This window comes from Monodon monoceros, unplaced genomic scaffold (assembly GCF_005190385.1).
Source record: "Monodon monoceros isolate NGI ecotype Baffin Bay Population unplaced genomic scaffold, NGI_Narwhal_1 Super_Scaffold_4, whole genome shotgun sequence".
Classification (NCBI taxonomy): domain Eukaryota; kingdom Metazoa; phylum Chordata; class Mammalia; order Artiodactyla; family Monodontidae; genus Monodon; species Monodon monoceros.
Window position 1 is genome coordinate 14836092 of NW_021703781.1, and position 17515 is coordinate 14853606.

Consider the following 17515-nt stretch of genomic DNA (forward strand, 5'->3'; position numbering starts at 1 on the left):
GTAGCAAGGAAGTCTGGACTAGAGTTACAGATTCAGAAGACAGGGTTTTTAAATGATAGTGAAAGCAACTGGAAATATGACACTGCTTAGGATGAGTAGTGAAAAGAGAAGACATCAAAAAGGAAGACTGTGGAAAACCACCCACCATTAAATCTGCAGACACCTTTTCAGGGAAACCTGAAAAGAGATGTCACAGAAGCAGTTAAGAATAAAAGAATATCCAAGACAGTGATCCTCAGTGTTAAATGCAACGGTCCAGTAGGATAGGAATGGGGACTGGAATAATATGTTTGATATTTAAGAGATTATTAGTGATCTTAACAACACTAACATTAGTTTTGTGGGAATGGAACTGAATTTTAAAATTTACTTTTGCTTGGGACTACCCTGCCAGTCTAATGGCAAAGACCCCACGCTCCCAATGCAGGGGCTACTGTGGGGCGGGGGGCAGAGGGGGGGGGGGGGAGAGAGAGGGAGAGAAATTAATTAATTAATTTACTTTTGCTTAATTTAAATTTAAATAGCCACATATGACTAGTGGCCACCAATAATGGGCAGCACATTTTCATGGGGTAAAAGTGGAGAAAATAAATAGGACTATTCCAAGATAAGAAATTAAAAGGTAGATGTGACAGTAAGACAAAATCATAAGAGAGTTAAGGTGGTGGTTAAGAATGACTGAAATAATGTATCACAGGAGAGATATCTTGGCTGGAAATAAAATGAAGAGAAAAGTAGCAGAATGTAGGAAATTCACCAATTATGTGACCACTGCCAATTACGTGACCACTGCCAATTACGTGACCACTGCCAATTACGTGACCACTGGTGAGGTGGTAAGGTCTGTGAATGACATCTATTTTGTGCTGAAGGTTTAAAAAACAATCACTTTGAATAGGCTTCATGAAGCTACACGTATCATGAACTGAGATTTACCCAACCAGACCTATTTATTTTCTGAACTCCTATCATATTTATTCTATTTATCACAAAAATTTTATAGGGTACCAAGTTTTTTCCTACACATTATCTCATAGACAATGGCAACACTATCATGAAACAGGCATTACATAGCTAACTTTAAAGATGAAAAAATAAAAAACTGTTAAGTACTTATACGTCTTGCTTAATATTTCAGACAGTAAGCAGCAGAGTTGGGATCTGAGTCCAAGTTGGCCTGTTCTACTACCAAATTCTGATATTTTAATAGATGTAAACTTTTGCCTCCCTTCAAAGAGCCAAAATTCCCTAAGAATATAAATTTTATATATGTGTACTTACGTATATGACTAGATATCTTAAAACAGAATCTCAATAAATTTGGCAACTTATTCTTTAAACTGTTGTGTGCTGATTTTCATTCTTCTCTCTATATTTTTTCATTTGATTAATTTGTAAACTATTTTTGATTTTAATAATATTTGCACGAATCAGACACTGTTAAGTCCTTGGAGTTTGGGGCAAAAGGCAGAGCTGCCAAGCTGTGCCATCATTCAAACTGAACTCATAAAAAATTTAAGTACAAAGCTGTATTTATACCTATAATGTGGAACAAGACAGAATGGGAAAGAGATACCTTGTAGTGATCAAGACCAATAAAAACTAATTAGTAGTTCAGCCTGCTCCTTTACAGTGCTGGTAGGGAACATCATTAATTAACTACACACCCGTGGCCAGAATAGGGCATCACAATCCTTTGCAACATTAACAACATGCCAGTTAGACTCTTCCAACTGATACAAGTGTGCCTAACTGATATAACATAAATGCAATAAACTTTTAAGAAAATTTCTCAACAATGGGCTTTGTTAAGCGTTGGAATGAATTGTTAATATATGATGGAACTTAATTCCTTGAAAATAGGAGTGAATGTGGGAGAAACAACATAAAACCTCATCCCTCTGAGGTCCTTCAGATACTGCATTTTTGGAAGACTGTGTAATGTCTTAAAGGCCTTTAAGCTTGAAGACTCTACATGAGGAGGTCTTATATATCCAGGCCTTACTCATCCACGTTATACAGAATTTTCTATTTCCCCAAATGGCTACTCTATAAATGGCAGAGGGGAGAAGGGTTATTAACGGGAAACAATAACATGTCATTTCTATGTAGAGTACCTGACTTCCAGGCAAAGAACATCTAGAGAAGCACTGAATAAATATAATTTTTAAAAGCCTTATTATTTTACATACTTATAGATTTGCAATATATAGGTATCCCTATATAAGTACAAATACAATGGAAAGATATTAACCATTTAAAATTAATAACCTTTATCAAATAACTAGGTCTAAAGATCTCCAAGAATGTGAGCGATGTAAGAATTTGGTCTGGAATGAGACTGAATTGGTAGAGGATTATGATCAGCCAGGACAAAAACCTCACAGTATCAAGACTCAAGAGGAGGCAGAGCTTTGTAACACTGAGAAAGGAATGATGCCTCTTCACCTTTAGGGTGCTCAGAGAATCTGGCAGGCCACTGCTTGCTGACCACTTCTAAGTTGACTTGACAAGATTGCTTTGAAGGCTTCCACTTTTCTAGGTGTCTTAATTTATATTCCAATAGCTCTAAATAAAGTGGCGGAGGGCACTGGAACTGTGTGGAGATGTTTTTTCCCATTAACATAATAACTAGGAAGAGGTGCTAAAGGCATTTAACTGTTGGAAAGCCAGAAATGCCCACCATCCTACAATTCACTATAAAACAAAGAACCAAAGAGTACCTGTGACCGTTAATTTTACTTATCAATTTGGGTAGACTATGGTACCCAGTTGTTTGGTCAAACATCAGTCTAGATGTTGCTGTGAAGGTGTTTTTCAATCAGAAGAAGACTTTGAGTAAAGGAGATTACCCTCTACAGTGTGCATGGGCTTCATTCTATCAGGTGAAGGCCTTAAGAAAAAAGAATGAGGTCCTCCAAAGAGGAAAGCATTTTGCCTTCAGAGTCAACATCAACTCCTGCCAGAATTTCCACTGTGGGTGTGTCCTGTGTATTTCAGAATCCCTAGCCCCCACAAGTGCATGAGTCAATTCCTTAAAACTCCTCCCCCATCCCCTTTCTCCCTACACACATACTTGTATACACACACATACCCTATGGTTTTGTTTCCCTGGAGAATCCTAACATGGTACCCTATTGTGAAACATTATTAGCTTTCCTTATCTCTTTCCCATCTTCTAAACTCTTGCCTTCTAAGAAAAAGTAAAACCAAAAAAAGAGAAACAGGCAAATCGCTGGTATTACTACATCAGTTGATTCCACAGTACAGAACACTATAAACATACCTCTACTTTAGAACTTTTAGCACGTTGCCATAATTATATTTAAATCTCTCCCCCTGGCATGAAAGAGAACCAAGTATTTTATCTGTCTTTAAATCCCCAGTAGCTAGCAAAGTAACTGGCACAAATCAGTAAATGAATGACTGTATGTTACATTCAACAATCACTGAACTTTTTCCCTTGCATCTTAAAAACATAGCTTCTCTAAAAGGCAGGTCTACGCCTAATAATTTAATGACAGGAATTATACTCCAAACACTGACAAGTGCTTCAGAAAATGTCAACAGTTAAGCAGAACAGTATATTTTAAAGTGATTTATCTTTAGGGTTAACCATCATTTGGACAAATTATGCAGTTGTAGAAAAGTGGAAAAGACAGATACCTCAAGTAATCAAAATAGACATATACAATAAAGGAATAAAATAAAGCCCAGAAATAAATTTTAGAGTAAATGGTCAACTGATTTCCAACAAGGGTGACAAGACTATTCAATGCGGAAAGGACAAATGGGGCTTGAAAACTTGGATATCCACAAACAGAAGAATTAAATTGGATTTTTACCTTATACTATCTAAAACATTAATTTAAAACGGGTCAATGACCTAAACATAAGAATTAGAACTACAAAACTCTCAGGGGACATTTTTCTTGATGTTGGAGTTGGTAATAATTTCTCAGATATGATACTAAAAGCATAGGCAATGAATAGCTACTATTAAGGAAATGAAAAATAACAAGTGTTCTCACAGATATAGAGAAACTGGAACCCTGTTGGTGGGAATGTAAAATGGTGAAGAGCCTGTGGAAAACTGTGTGGCTGTTCCTCAAAAAGTAAAACATAAATTTCCATATGCTCTAGCAATTCCATTCTTAGGTATACTCCCGTAAGAAGTGAAAGGTGGGACTCAAATATTTGTACACCATTATTCACAACAGCATTATTCACAACAGTTAAGAGGTGGAAACAACCCAAATGTCCATCAACATATGAATGGATAAACAAAACGCGGCAAATACATACAATGGAATATTATTCAGCCATAAAAAGGAACAAACTGCTGACACATGCTACACAGGTGAATCTTACAGACATACTATTAAGTGAAATAAGTCAGTCACAAAAAGGACAAATATTGTAGAATTCCATTTATATTAGGTATTTAGAATAGGCAAAGAAAGTATAGACCAAGAACAGAGAAGTTACCAGGGGCTGGGAAGAATAGGATACTGGGAAATGGGGAGTTATTGTTTAATGAATGAAGAGTTTCTATTTGGGATGATGAAAAAGTTCTGAAAATGGACAGTGGTGATGGCTGTACAACACTGTGAATGTACTTAATGCCACTGAATTGTACACTTAAATGGTTAAAATGGTTTTACTGTCACCTTCTTTTAAACAAATGCCCGTTATTCCTCTACTCCAAATGGACAGTGAGGGTTGAAGTCAATCACATGGTTGACTCAACTAAAAAACTGTTAAAATGTCTCTGACTAGTCACCATTCCACCTTCACAGGAAAGGTAGGTGGGTTAGAGTTTATGTAAGTGGACCATCCAACACCCTTTCTGCTTATTCACTGCATCTCATGCACTTAACCAGCCCTGCTGTCTTAGTGGCTTAGCTAATTTATATTCATCCTGAGACAACTTAGGGGGTCACCTATTCTAAGGACAGGGGCATCCTCTACTTCTCCCACAACCAGGGAAGATTCCTTATACCTCTCTGGTGTCCGCTACGTACTATCTTTTGCCTATATTTACATTTGTATTTTTCCATGTGCTTCCACCATTAGATTATAAACTCTCTGAGTAGTGTATTTGTATGCCTGAATACAACACAGCAGGCCCTCAAACATATGAATAAAGAGCCCCTAAACGTTATTTTATTGACTAAGGGCTAGTGCTGTTTTGCCTTTAGTCTGAAGCCCAGAAAGACTTGGATTTTAGAGACAGTCCTTTTAACAAGAGGCTAAAAGGGCTTTGTTTTAAAGTATTGCTTTTCAATTTTAACTTTGAACAAATCTTTGAGCAAAACAGAGAAAACTAGGCAGCTGAGAAAAGTGGGAGAGAGCAAAACATCTTAATCTGTTTGGATTCTTGCCTAGGGAACAAGTGAGTCTGAAAATGATGCACAGATTTGGGGTATAGCTTGATGCCAGTATTTGAAAAGTCTAGGGAGATTGTGCAGGCAATAAAATTAAGGAAAAATTTAATCTTATATTTAGGAAAGATGTCAACCCTAAGAAAAATAACAAAGTGCCAAACAAAAGAATGATGTGCAAATAAGAGATGTTTCCTGTTTGATAGCGCACAAAGGCAGGGTGGCATAGTAGAAAAAACATCTTGGAATCTAAAGTTTTTGGTTCAAGTTCTGTTTAGGCTACCACTAGCTGTGTGAACCTAGTGGTAGATGCCAAATCACAACTTCCCTAAACCTCGCTTTCTTTGCCTGTAAAAATTGCTATCACATACTCTCTCCCTTCCTCATATTTCTTCCTTCTTCTCTTTTCAGCCTTTCATCCTCCTACACTCCCACCCCTAGTTTACCAATTAACACAAATATTAGACTTAAAAGGTCCTGCGAAGGAGGGAGAGCTGGTGGGCGAATTGACACTGACACACAAAAGTCACGTGGAAACTAGTATTATGAGAAGCAAAACCTATGATTAAGCAGAAAAACCTGTCTGCAGAAAGAAGACTGAGGAAGGGGGGAAGAAGAAATATGTAACTTGAGTTCCTGACCTTCTAGTTCCTAACTCCATTCCAAGTAAGGTTCAGCTGTACTTTTCTGCAGTGGATGTCCATGACATTTCCTGTTGTATCTTTCTAACAGGCCCACCACCCCCTTTTAAAAATTAAATCTAGTTTAAATGGGTTTCCATTTCTGCCACCTAGCCATTGTAAGTTAGACTTCTCAAAGACTTGTGTGAATTAAATAAATTCATATATGTACCCTGAAAGCATTATATGTAATTAAGATAATAATATAATCTGTTTTCCTCATAAGGTAAACTTAAGAATTAACTAAAATAAGGCACTTGGAAATATTTTGGAAAATGTTGAACCTTATAAATGTAAAATATTAACAGCACACTGAGAAATAAAATTTTGACTTTGGGATTTTTAAATAAAATGGCTGTGCTTTAGTAAGAATTCCCAGTTGGGCAAAAGGAATAAGTAAACAGTATCAACCTATTTTGATTGGCAGAAAGAAATTGGCAGAAATCTTTCTCAATGATAAACTAAGTGATGGCTTAGAATCTTTGCAATCTGATGTCTACAAGCATAATTTCACATACTTTAAATTCATAACAGCAGCCACAAAAAAATTAAAAAGGGACTGGCAGATTTTTCAGCATATGATCATAGCAGATTTGTGACCAGGAGAGAACTATCGCAGACTGTGACTTATAAATGTTTTTAATCTGAATATTGCAGAACAGCTCATACGTGAGCCAAATTTCAGTCAAAATAACATGTTCCTGAACTTCATGAATATATTTTCAACACACCAAGTTTTGCAACCAATTTTTACAAATGAAGAACTCCCTTTTTAATAGCAGCAGACAATACACATCGGCATACCTGATTTGTAGGACCTTAAGCACGTTTCACAACTTCTTTTGAAATTATGGCAATAAAGAATCATGCAGGCAGGGGGGAGAGATAACAGTATTTAAACAGGATGCAGAGCAAAATTACTGAATATTAAAACATGATGTACCAATTTAAAATTTTTAAAAAGCCTACTTAAATAAGGAAGTAACAATGATTCTGTTTTAGCTTCTGGTTCTGCTTTTCTTGTAGTCCATTCTACTTTCTAGGCTTCAGCTTGGCTCCACTACTGCAAGCTGTCACTTTTGACTAGAAATGGAATAAAGCCAAGCACTACACAATAGCAGCTTCCTGCTCTGGCCTCATCTCCTAGACCACCCCCCAGGCCAATGCCTGCCCACAGATGCTGATCCTACCAAGCCAATATTCCACCAGCAATCAGTTCACAGCTATGGCTATGATCCTGTATTTTTTATACTCTTGGCACAGTGTATAGCCTACAATCTCACAGTTCTCATTTTTACTGACATTATGGCAACAAGGCACCTCTAATTTCAATCAAATGCTAATATGAAGGCAAAGTGAAATGCACACAAAAACTCATGGACTAACTGAGAACGTGCTCAACTCTGTCAAAATATAATTCAGAAACAGATACAGAAAAATACAGAATAGAAAGAAAGCTCTCAGTAGGTACTATTAATCCAAACAATCCTGTTATTCCAGTTTTGCATAATTTCGATTTGCATCTGGCACTGCCTGGCTTAATAGTTCTCTCTTTTGAAATAAACCTAGATTTAGGTTGAATGTCTTTTATCCCTGAGACTAAAATCATTAGCCAGGGACTAACTTGATCAGGTTAATGTTCATCAGAAATATTTGTTTTCCACATTGAGCAAGTTCACAGAATTATGGCTTTAAATGTTGGAAAGGAACTTCAAAGGTCATTTAGACCAACTCTTATTCAATGCTAAGAGGACTTCCAAACTGTAGTACTACATCCTCATGGCCTCCCTCCAGAGCCAAACAAAGAAAAACAATTCTGTAATTTGCTGCATATCACTTATACTTTTTGAGATAAAAATAACTATCACAGCAAGTAGAGCTTATGCCTTTCCCCGCGGGGAAAAAAGGTAAGGATGTTTTGTGGCGAGTAATCCCACAATAGGGTTCTGCATCTTTTCTAATATCATTTTCTTAAAACAGGAGTTTAAGAAGTCACTGAGGAATCTTATCTAAATATACTTTTTAAAAAGGGGGAGAGGGAAGAAGAAATACTACTACAAAGACATGTTCTGTTACACAGTGACCATGGCTTGTACCAACACCGAAAAAGTTTATCTAGCACCAGCTGCAGAAGGAATGGTGAGAGTTCCAGAGAAGACAAATAAAACAGATTGTTAAAAGAGGCGCAGATGGTGGCAGAGAAATGTCCAATGGCTGCATATGGTAAGAAGAGAAAGGAGTTTCAAATATCTACCACAAAGGTTTAAGACTCCATCTATAAAAAGGGAGATTTAGAGCATGTCTAAATAGCAGTGACCTTCTATTGAGCAGTTTCTATGTAGTAATAAGCTCATTTTAAATGTGTCATTCACTTAATCTTTCTAACTCTGAGATGGATAGTATATTTACCTTACAGATGAGGGAACCAATTATTGAGCATGCTTTAGACTTTCCCAATGTCACATAGCTAGCAAACGGCAAAGCTAGGATTTGAAACCATATCTGCATGAATTGACTTCAAAATTCATAGCTAGGCTGATTATCTAAGACAAAAGATGCCATCAATTAGCTCCTTCTGATATAGTACAATAACCAGATGTCACTGTTATGTAGAAAATTTTGTTTTTGTTATTCTCTTGCTTCAAAGCTTCCAACGATTCATAGGGCCCACAAGATAAAAGTCACTTAGTAACTGTACTTAGCAATCCTTTTCCTCTTTTATCTGACCCCACAATACTTACTTCTCTGGTATGATGTCTATATTCAAAACCAAACTCTCTTCTCTAGCTAGACTGATATTCTACTGACCCCTAAATCTACCTCATCATTGATCACGCAATCCTTTCTGCTAAATGTCTGCCTCTCTCTCCCTATCTTTCACTTCCATCTCCATTCAGAAGAATCCCATTCAAGTTTTACCCTCTTCATGATACTTCTTTAAACCATTTCAATCTCTGCTGGCTTCTTTCTTTTGTATTCCTTAAGTCTTTACTATGCATTTTTGGCTCCTTAAATCAAACCTATTTCAAGGACATTTTTAAAAATCTAAGTTGTTATCACGGATTATAAACTCTTTGGAAACTAATAAGGACTATGACTTATACTTTTATTTTTTTAATTTATTTTTTTGGCCACACAGTGCGGCCTGTGGGATCTTAGTTCCCATGCAGGATCTTAGTTCCCTGACCAGGGATTGAGCCTGTGCCCGCTGCAGTGGAAGCACAGAGTCTTAACCACTGGACCACCAAGGAAGTCCCTTTATCAACTTTTGAAAACCATCAAGCACCTAAGCAGGATGCTATGAATAGGGAAACCACATAATTTAAATAACTGCTAAATGAATGAAGTCAGTTGGGATGTTTCTAACACCAGACATTTAAAAATTTCAAGGGTAAATCAAAGGGAAGTAGAGTCTGAACATAAAACTGCCATTTAAACACTCCTTTCTGGGAAAAAAAAAAAATCAAGGGAGTTAACAGTAAGTGGAACTTCTGTTCTGAGCCCACCTCAACTCAGGAGCAGATGCTCTCATTCTCGAGGGTGGGGTGTGAGCACACTCCACTCCCATATCCTAATAGGAGGTGTACTTCCGTTATTTCTTATAAATACCTATCTCTCAATACCAAGTTCAGTTATCATTACAAAACAACAAACAAAAACCCACCAATTTCTATCATAAAAATAAAACAACAGTTTTCTAGGCAGTTTCTGAAAGTCAATTTATTTTTTTCTTTTAGTAAAATTAATGAGGGAGCAGTAATTTGACACCAGAAAGAACAAATCTGAGAGTAATTCTGGGACAGAAACATTTACCTAACTACATAAATCCTGTACCAGGTCAAATTCTCATTTCCTCTACAGGAATGTTAGTGTAAAAATGGTCTAAAGTGATATATCTATACTACAAATTGAAACGAGAGTAAAGAAAAGGGCAAAAAAGTTGTCTTTTCTCTACCCACCACAGCAATACTAACAATGAAGTCTGTTTACTTCCTCTCTAAACTATTAGCAATATCGACATAGTTCTCTGGGGGATAAATCTGCTTATAAGCCAAATTATTACCAACAAGATTTTCAAACTTTTCAGTGGCTCACTTATGTCAAATACTTCACTCAACAAAATATAACATTGAGCAGGTAACAACCAAACAACTAGTTGATTGTTCACCTAGGCTGACTGAAGGCTAAATTTCACCTCACTCAAACTCATCTCATCCTGGTAGTGAAGCAATTCCAAATAACAAAAATTTAGAAGGAAAAACATAAATGTCTCTGCTACACTCCACTCCTTAAACTATTTTTAGTAAACCAGATGTGTTGAGCAACAACTAACTTAGGAATATTCTCAAACTGCAGACAATAAATTTATGTAATCAATGATGGAATGTGGTTCAAAATAGACTCCAACTGAAAAAACAACTTTCTCACTGAAGGAGCATATAGCAATGATAAACAGACCCAACACAGTTCAGACATTTGCATTAAATAATATAAGACTCTTCTCTGTTCAAGTCCTTAATCAATCTTTAGTCTAGGAACTAAGAAAATACTCAGGTTTGCTCCACGCATTCCCTTCAACCAGCAATTCACAGCACAATAGTACTATATCAAGGACTTAGTAAAGTAGTTCAATGTCTGTATTTTGCAATGATAGAAACTGAAGTATTAGTAGTCTTATCTCTGAACTTTTAGCACATTATAATGACCAAGAACTTCAAATAGGTTCATTCCTTCAGGTCTAGGATGATTCTACCTTATTTAGGGAAAATACCTCTTTACTATTGCGTTGGCCAAAAAGTTCGTTTGGGTTTTCCGTAAGAAAACAGAAAAACCCAAACTTTTTGGCCAACCCAATACAGTGAATTTTAATATACAATAAGATAGACATTGGGTATAATTTTAAGCCAGCACATTCTGCTTCAAACCTTTAATGGTTTTCAACTAGTGCGCTTTGTATTATTCCTTTATTACATTTAAAAGCAAAAAGGATTGTGATCCCTAGAAAACAGTGGACTAACAAGCCAGACCAACCCAGATTAATTGATATGAGTCATGTACGATTTTCAGGTAAGAAATAATCTCTTCTACATCTTCTATGAGGCAACCAACCTGAAAACTGCAGGTGTGTGCATGGCCAGAAGCCAAAATCCAGGACAAGATGATTTCAAAATCATGCTAAAAGTTCAATGTTCATATTTCATTATCAAACTTTTTTACATGAACTTGATCAAAACTTCAAATTTTAGTGGAAAGTTTTTTAAAACTTCTGTACTCATCCTCCAAAGTAAAGCAACCATACCACAGAAATCATAGTAATTAAAAAAAAAAAAAACGAAAACTATAAAAAGCATCTTTAAGAACAAATAATTTGTTTTTTCCTCCTCCTTCCCAGCCAGCTGAGAGACATAGAATCTGAAGAGCTCCCTCCTACTTCCTCTCTTTTTCCCTTCCCCCTTTACTTCAAAGAAAGTTAATTGCAGCCAGGCATGATCAGGAAATCTGAAAGGAGGAAGCAGAAACTCATTTGTGTGCAGAAGGAAGGAAAAAACAGAATTAACAATACCATGGTACGCTGCATCAGCAATGTATTAATATGCATTCATTATATTGTCTATAAAATGTTGATTTGATTTCTCTCCTCATTCAACTTGCCTTCCAAAATACTGAAAACTATAATCTATGATGGTTGCACCCGGATCCACCAACCGCACGTAACTTAAAAAAAACGACCAAACCACGACTTCCTTTGGTGGTCCAGCGATTAAGACTCCATGCTCCCAATGCAGGTGGTCTGGGTTCGATCCCTGGTCAGGGAACTAGATCCCACATGCCACAACTAAAAGATCCCATGAGCCGCAACTAAGACCCAGTGTAGATAGATAGATAAATAAATATTTTTAAAAAAGAACAAATCAATTAACTTAATACATGCCATCTGATACTCAATACACTGAAATCATTTAGAGAGATAAGTGCAAACCAGTGACCTAAAAGTGAAAGGATCTGTATTAATTCTGAGTCATCTGTTTCCTAACCATTACCTTACAATATATGTTATTGTGACATATTAAAAAATAGGCTTCCCTGGTGGCGCAGTGGTTGAGAGTCCGCCTGCCGATGCAGAGGACACGGGTTCGTGCCCTGGTCCGCGAAGATCCCACATGCCACGGAGCAGCTGGGCCCGTGAGCCATGGCCGCTGAGCCTGCGCGTCCGGAGCCTGTGCTCCACAACGGGAGAGGGCCACAACAGTGAGAGGCCCGCATACCAAAACAAAAACAAACAAAAAAATAGGGCTGCACCACTATAAAGGTAACTAAAGGGAGCGTACTACTACAGAATAAAATGCTGAGCACTCAAGGAGAAAGATGGTGAATGGGAATTCCCAGTATAAAACTATTTAAACAGATTCACAATGAAGCATCACTTGTGGGAATTTTTCAAACAAAACTTAGGTGTACTCTATACAGAAAGGCCATTTCCAAAGAAGACTTTCTTCCCCATCCCACATAAGAAGTCTACAAAGGACAATTAACACCCAGATTCAGAAGAAACTGCCTCATGAAATTTAAAGAAATGAGAAAAAAACAGGGAGACCATTTTAAAAACTTGTTCAATTTTCCCCAAACGCCCTTCGACTTACATATGGTTACCCTAAGGTTAAGATTTATCAAGGCACTATTTACAAAATCTATGCCAGGAACAGCTGCCATGTTTAACATGCCAAGGAATTTAATGTACTGTTTGGACAACTGGTTAGAGAAAAGCATTGTGGGATAAAGCCACTCTAATTACATGAACTCTAAAAGTATTTTCTTTATGTAGAGTATGTCTATATTTTATAAATTCATTTAAATAAATAACTTTGAAAACCTAGACTAAGCCATCTTCAGTCTCTGAAGTAAATTTTCATTCAAAAAATTACAGTAGCTGTCAGTAATTTACATAATGGAGAAACTTTTTATATTTTTAACCTGGTTAAAAAACATTAAATATAAAAATTAAAATGCATACAAAAAAGCTTTATTGTATACCATTTATTACTTCTAAAACTCTTAAGAAACACTAAAATTAAGGTATGCTGGATCCTAAACCAAGTGCTGTTAGTGTAATTCCTTCTGATCTCTTACAACTGAGAATTCACATTATTTGTGAAGCACAAATGGTTAAAATGTCAAGTGAATCACATCACCTTTGGAAGATCGTATCCTTCTAGGCCAGAGGTCAACTTACCTATACTAGCAGGGAAAATATAAATAGCTAACAAAGACAATCATACACATCACCAAGTCAAACAAGACTTTAGCTCTTAAGCCTTTATTTCTAATTCTTTCAATCACTATAATTTTAATAAACATGTAGAGTTTTAGGCCACCTGGCAAGAGTTTATTTTTAAAAGTAATTTTCTACATAATGATTTCAGTTCTCTAAATCAAATCCAAGCCTCTACAGTGCTAATCAGCAGCCACAGAATTAAAATACTGAGGTAGAAGGTTCCTTTGATTTTTACCTATACTCACCTAGTCTAATTCCCACTAAAAGACTGTTAGAAATGAGACAAATAAGGCTATAGCAAGCTAAATGGCATTTACAACCAAAACCAAAACAAAATAAAACCCGAGGGAAAAGCTCTAACACCTCCAATATTAAACTGGAATTGCTATGAATTTTTAGCTGTAAATACTGCAAACAAAGAGCAAAAGGTAACAGTACAAAAATGAGGCCATTTAATGAACTATGAAAAATAATGTGAAAGACAAAAACATACCCATGTAGACTTCAAAGTAAGAAATAACATTTAATTGAGAGAACTATCATCTACTTTTGGTAGATCTAATAAAAGCGGCACATCACTACTAATTCCCTAAGTATTATAACTTCACACACAGCAAACCACTGCTCATTAACTCAAGCTCTTGTTCTTTCCATGGAAACAATGCCTCTATATTTTACTTTTGAAAAACAGTAACTATTCTGAAATGAAATAGGAGTGTGGACTTTCAGCTCTATTAAAAAAAAGAAAGTCAAACTAGTTCACTCATACTTTCTTTCAAGGCACTTATTATATTATCTTAAACATTTAAGTAAAAAAAAAAACCTATAAAATATACTGATTTAATTCAACCTAAAATCCAAATATACAAAGAAAACAAACTTCTGTGCATTTTTACTTCAATCTTAAAAAATTAACTGATAGAACTTAACTAGAGATTTTAAAAAACATTTAGCTTACTACTTTTGATATGAGTTTCTTTACATGATTTAAATCTAAAAACCTACTAGAGAACGTTTTTTCCAATTAAGTGTATTTGTATTTAAATTGCAACAACTGGGAATTAAAATTTAGAAACTGAACAATTCAATTAATGACAACCTAAAGGAAAATTCCCACTTAAAAAGAAAATGAACTACTATTATGCTAAACTGATATGAATGTATATAGTAAACACTAATCTCATTTAATTACATTAATGACTCAATTCTTAACCTTTAGAGCTGGAGACAAAGATAATTTATACTAATATCTAACCAGTTATTTTCTAACAATGAACATTTTTTAGAATGGCAGGGACTTTTATTTTGCTCACTTGTGGATGCGACAGGATGCTGGCTGGCTCATAGTAAGTTCTCGGTATATATTTCTTGACTGGATAAATAAATCATTTATCCTATAATCAAAATTTATCAGATGCACTGGGTTTATTATACACCTTGATGTTAGCTAGAATTGAATATTCTAAACAATATCTGAATATCAGCGAAGTTTAGTGAATAGTTAATTTTTTAAAGCAACGTAAAATTTCTTACCTCGTAGGGCTGAAAGGCACTATCTTCAGTTAAAAAATCCAGTTGTTTATCTACAAGGAATTCTACTGCAGTGATTGAACTAGGTATACTTTTTTCAACCAGGGGTTTGAAAGTCTGGTAAGAGAAAAAAAAAAATTCTAATGGTTATTTTCTGGATTTTATCCTCAAAATTTGAAGGGGTATATATAAATACAATCTATTAAAGTCATTATCATAATGGTTTTAGGATACCAATTGATATCAGTTTTCATATTATAATCTAAAGTGATGCTTTTATCCATATAATAGAGTACTTTCTATTTATTTAAAAAAAATGAAGATTTTAAGAAATTATATGAAAAAATTCCAGTATAAGTCCAGTTTATTTTAAAAGAGGGATATAATCAAATATACATGTGTATAAAAATTTCTAATATAAAAAAAGAGAAATTGCTTCTGAAAAAGTAAACTGGGTAGGAGAGCATATTACCCCAACTCTTTAAAATATTGTTAAGTATTATTCTTTATAAAACAGAGTAGTTACGATTTACATGTGTAATTTTTTCCCTAACTCATTCACATCAAGAAGGATTTTAAATGATCAGGATGCATCTGGTCTTTTAACTCCACCCCATGTACTACTCATCCCCGCCCCTGCCCCAAGCACAAATAAAAATCCAGCTGCTTCAGTAAGAGCAGCATGGGGGAAGGGTGTAGGAAAAGAAGGAGGTAAGAAGTATTACACAAAACCGACCTTTCAGCAGTCTCTCCAGATTTCCACTATTAAAAAACAAAACAAAACACGGGCGGGGCGGGGCGGGGAACGGGGAGGAGCAAATCCATGGTCATTTGATTGTTTTAAAGGAGACTCAACTTTTACATAAAGAAATTTACTCGTATCTTGGGGTGGGGGTGGGAGTGAGCGAGGCAGGAGAGAAAGAGGAAGGAAGGAAATAAAGGTACTATATATGCATTTTTCTTATGACTATCACAATCACTTTCGAATAGACGCAGTCTGAATAAAAGCCAAATACATTATATCCATGATACTGCTTTAAAACTTAAAAAATATTCCACCATCTTAAAAACATATAGTGGCTTTACTATAAAAGAATCTAAGTTTGGAAAATGAAATAAACAAGGAACTAAGTTGCTAAACTACCTATATCACATGGGGAAATCTTTCTTGCTACAGGCAACTTCTGCGACCATTTGGATGCAAACCAAAGCTTTCGGCACAGACAGTAAAAATCCCCAGGAGATCCAAAGCCACTGTATTTCCCCCTTCTCTTATTTATGTCTGAAATAAATCTAACATCTTACTAATCATAACTAATAAACACTCTGGGGAAAAACTCTTCAAGATTTTTAATTCAGAATGGCTCTTAAGCAGTTAATTTCTCTATTTAAGAAATTCTTTTTAAAGCTTTCAATTCGATTCATTGAGGAGTCTGTGTTTTGAAAAAGCTAAGAACACAGAAGGAATAAATACTTTAAACATGCCTTATTTCTACACTATCCACACCATGAAGTAATAAATGATATCTTCTTTCACAAATTAACATGAAAAAATTCTCTTACACCTCCACCTATTTTCAGTATTTATGATTATAAAACCTAGTCACAGTAATATCCTCCCTCCCATGTCCTAGGGTTAACCTTTTAAGTACTACATATGTATCAAAAGTATTTTTACTGGGGTGAGAAATTACATTTTCAAAACAGACATTCCCCCATTATTTAGCTATCTCCTGCTACTGTTGCCATCTAACATTTTCCATTTACCATAACTAAATTCCTTAGTGTAATATGTAACATTTTCATATTATATCTTTGTTTAGTTTTTAGTAAACTAGAAAACACTGGCACCTTCTCAGGAGAACTTTTAATCCTTGAACTTTATCAAATGCTCTATTTCTTTTTAAACAGTACCAAGTCGGATCAACTTGGGAAGGTTAACAAAAAGGTCTACAAAAGGTATTATCTAAGTGGCTAAAGATACAATTCAATTAAGTAGGATCTGGAAAAAAAGTAAACTTCTCCAGTCTTGAGTGCCTCTTTCTTACGCAAATAATACAGGTGGTTTGCATTTCCTATGAGAACTAGTCATTTTATAATATGAAAAACATTCTTGTGAAGAGAACCTCTCAGAACTCAGCTTTTTAAGGTAGGTCAGAGTTCTACGGGTAAATTTCAACAGGCCAATTTATCATAATTTAAATTACTGAGTTAGAAAAAACAAAGGTTTAGTTTCTAGGCTAAAATAAAGAATTTCTCATTTTAGGGTATCTAAACTGAAAGCCACTGGTAGAATTTAGCTATCAGAAATGTTAAAAGACTGGTTTATAATGGTCTATTTCTGATACATGAAGACTTATAATAACCATGTACAAATGGAACTCAAAAGTATACCATGCTTCTTAAATATTAGCAAACAGGGCCACGACCTGTAAATTTTAAAATGTGCAATTACTTTCAAACTAAAAATATGTTCCCACCAAGTGCCGATAAATACTTTTATAGTGCTTGTTAAAGAAATGTTTTAATATGTATTAAACAAGCAACCCTAAAAATATGCAACTGTTCGTACTTTATGGAAAAATTAAAGACAAACAACATACAAGACTAAGAGTTAAAAATACATCCTGATACCCTAAAGTGGCAAG

The 17515-nt window shown here is 35.3% G+C and overlaps 1 protein-coding gene across 6 annotated transcripts in view; it reads right to left on the reverse strand.

Annotated features, from left to right (window-relative positions):
• JMJD1C (jumonji domain containing 1C) overlaps positions 1–17515 on the reverse strand; it is a 306158-nt gene that overhangs the window by 57126 nt on the left and 231517 nt on the right. For 5 of the 6 annotated variants that reach the window (XR_003796943.1, XM_029244595.1, XM_029244590.1 and 2 more), the window contains one exon: positions 14871–14984. The exons of the other annotated variant lie outside the window; for it this stretch is intronic. Coding sequence is in view for 2 of the 5 variants with exons in the window: in XM_029244590.1 (XP_029100423.1) it covers positions 14871–14984 (114 nt within the window). In the remaining 3 variants the exon portion in view is untranslated. The remainder of the gene's footprint in view (positions 1–14870; positions 14985–17515) is intronic. 6 annotated transcript variants of the gene reach the window in all.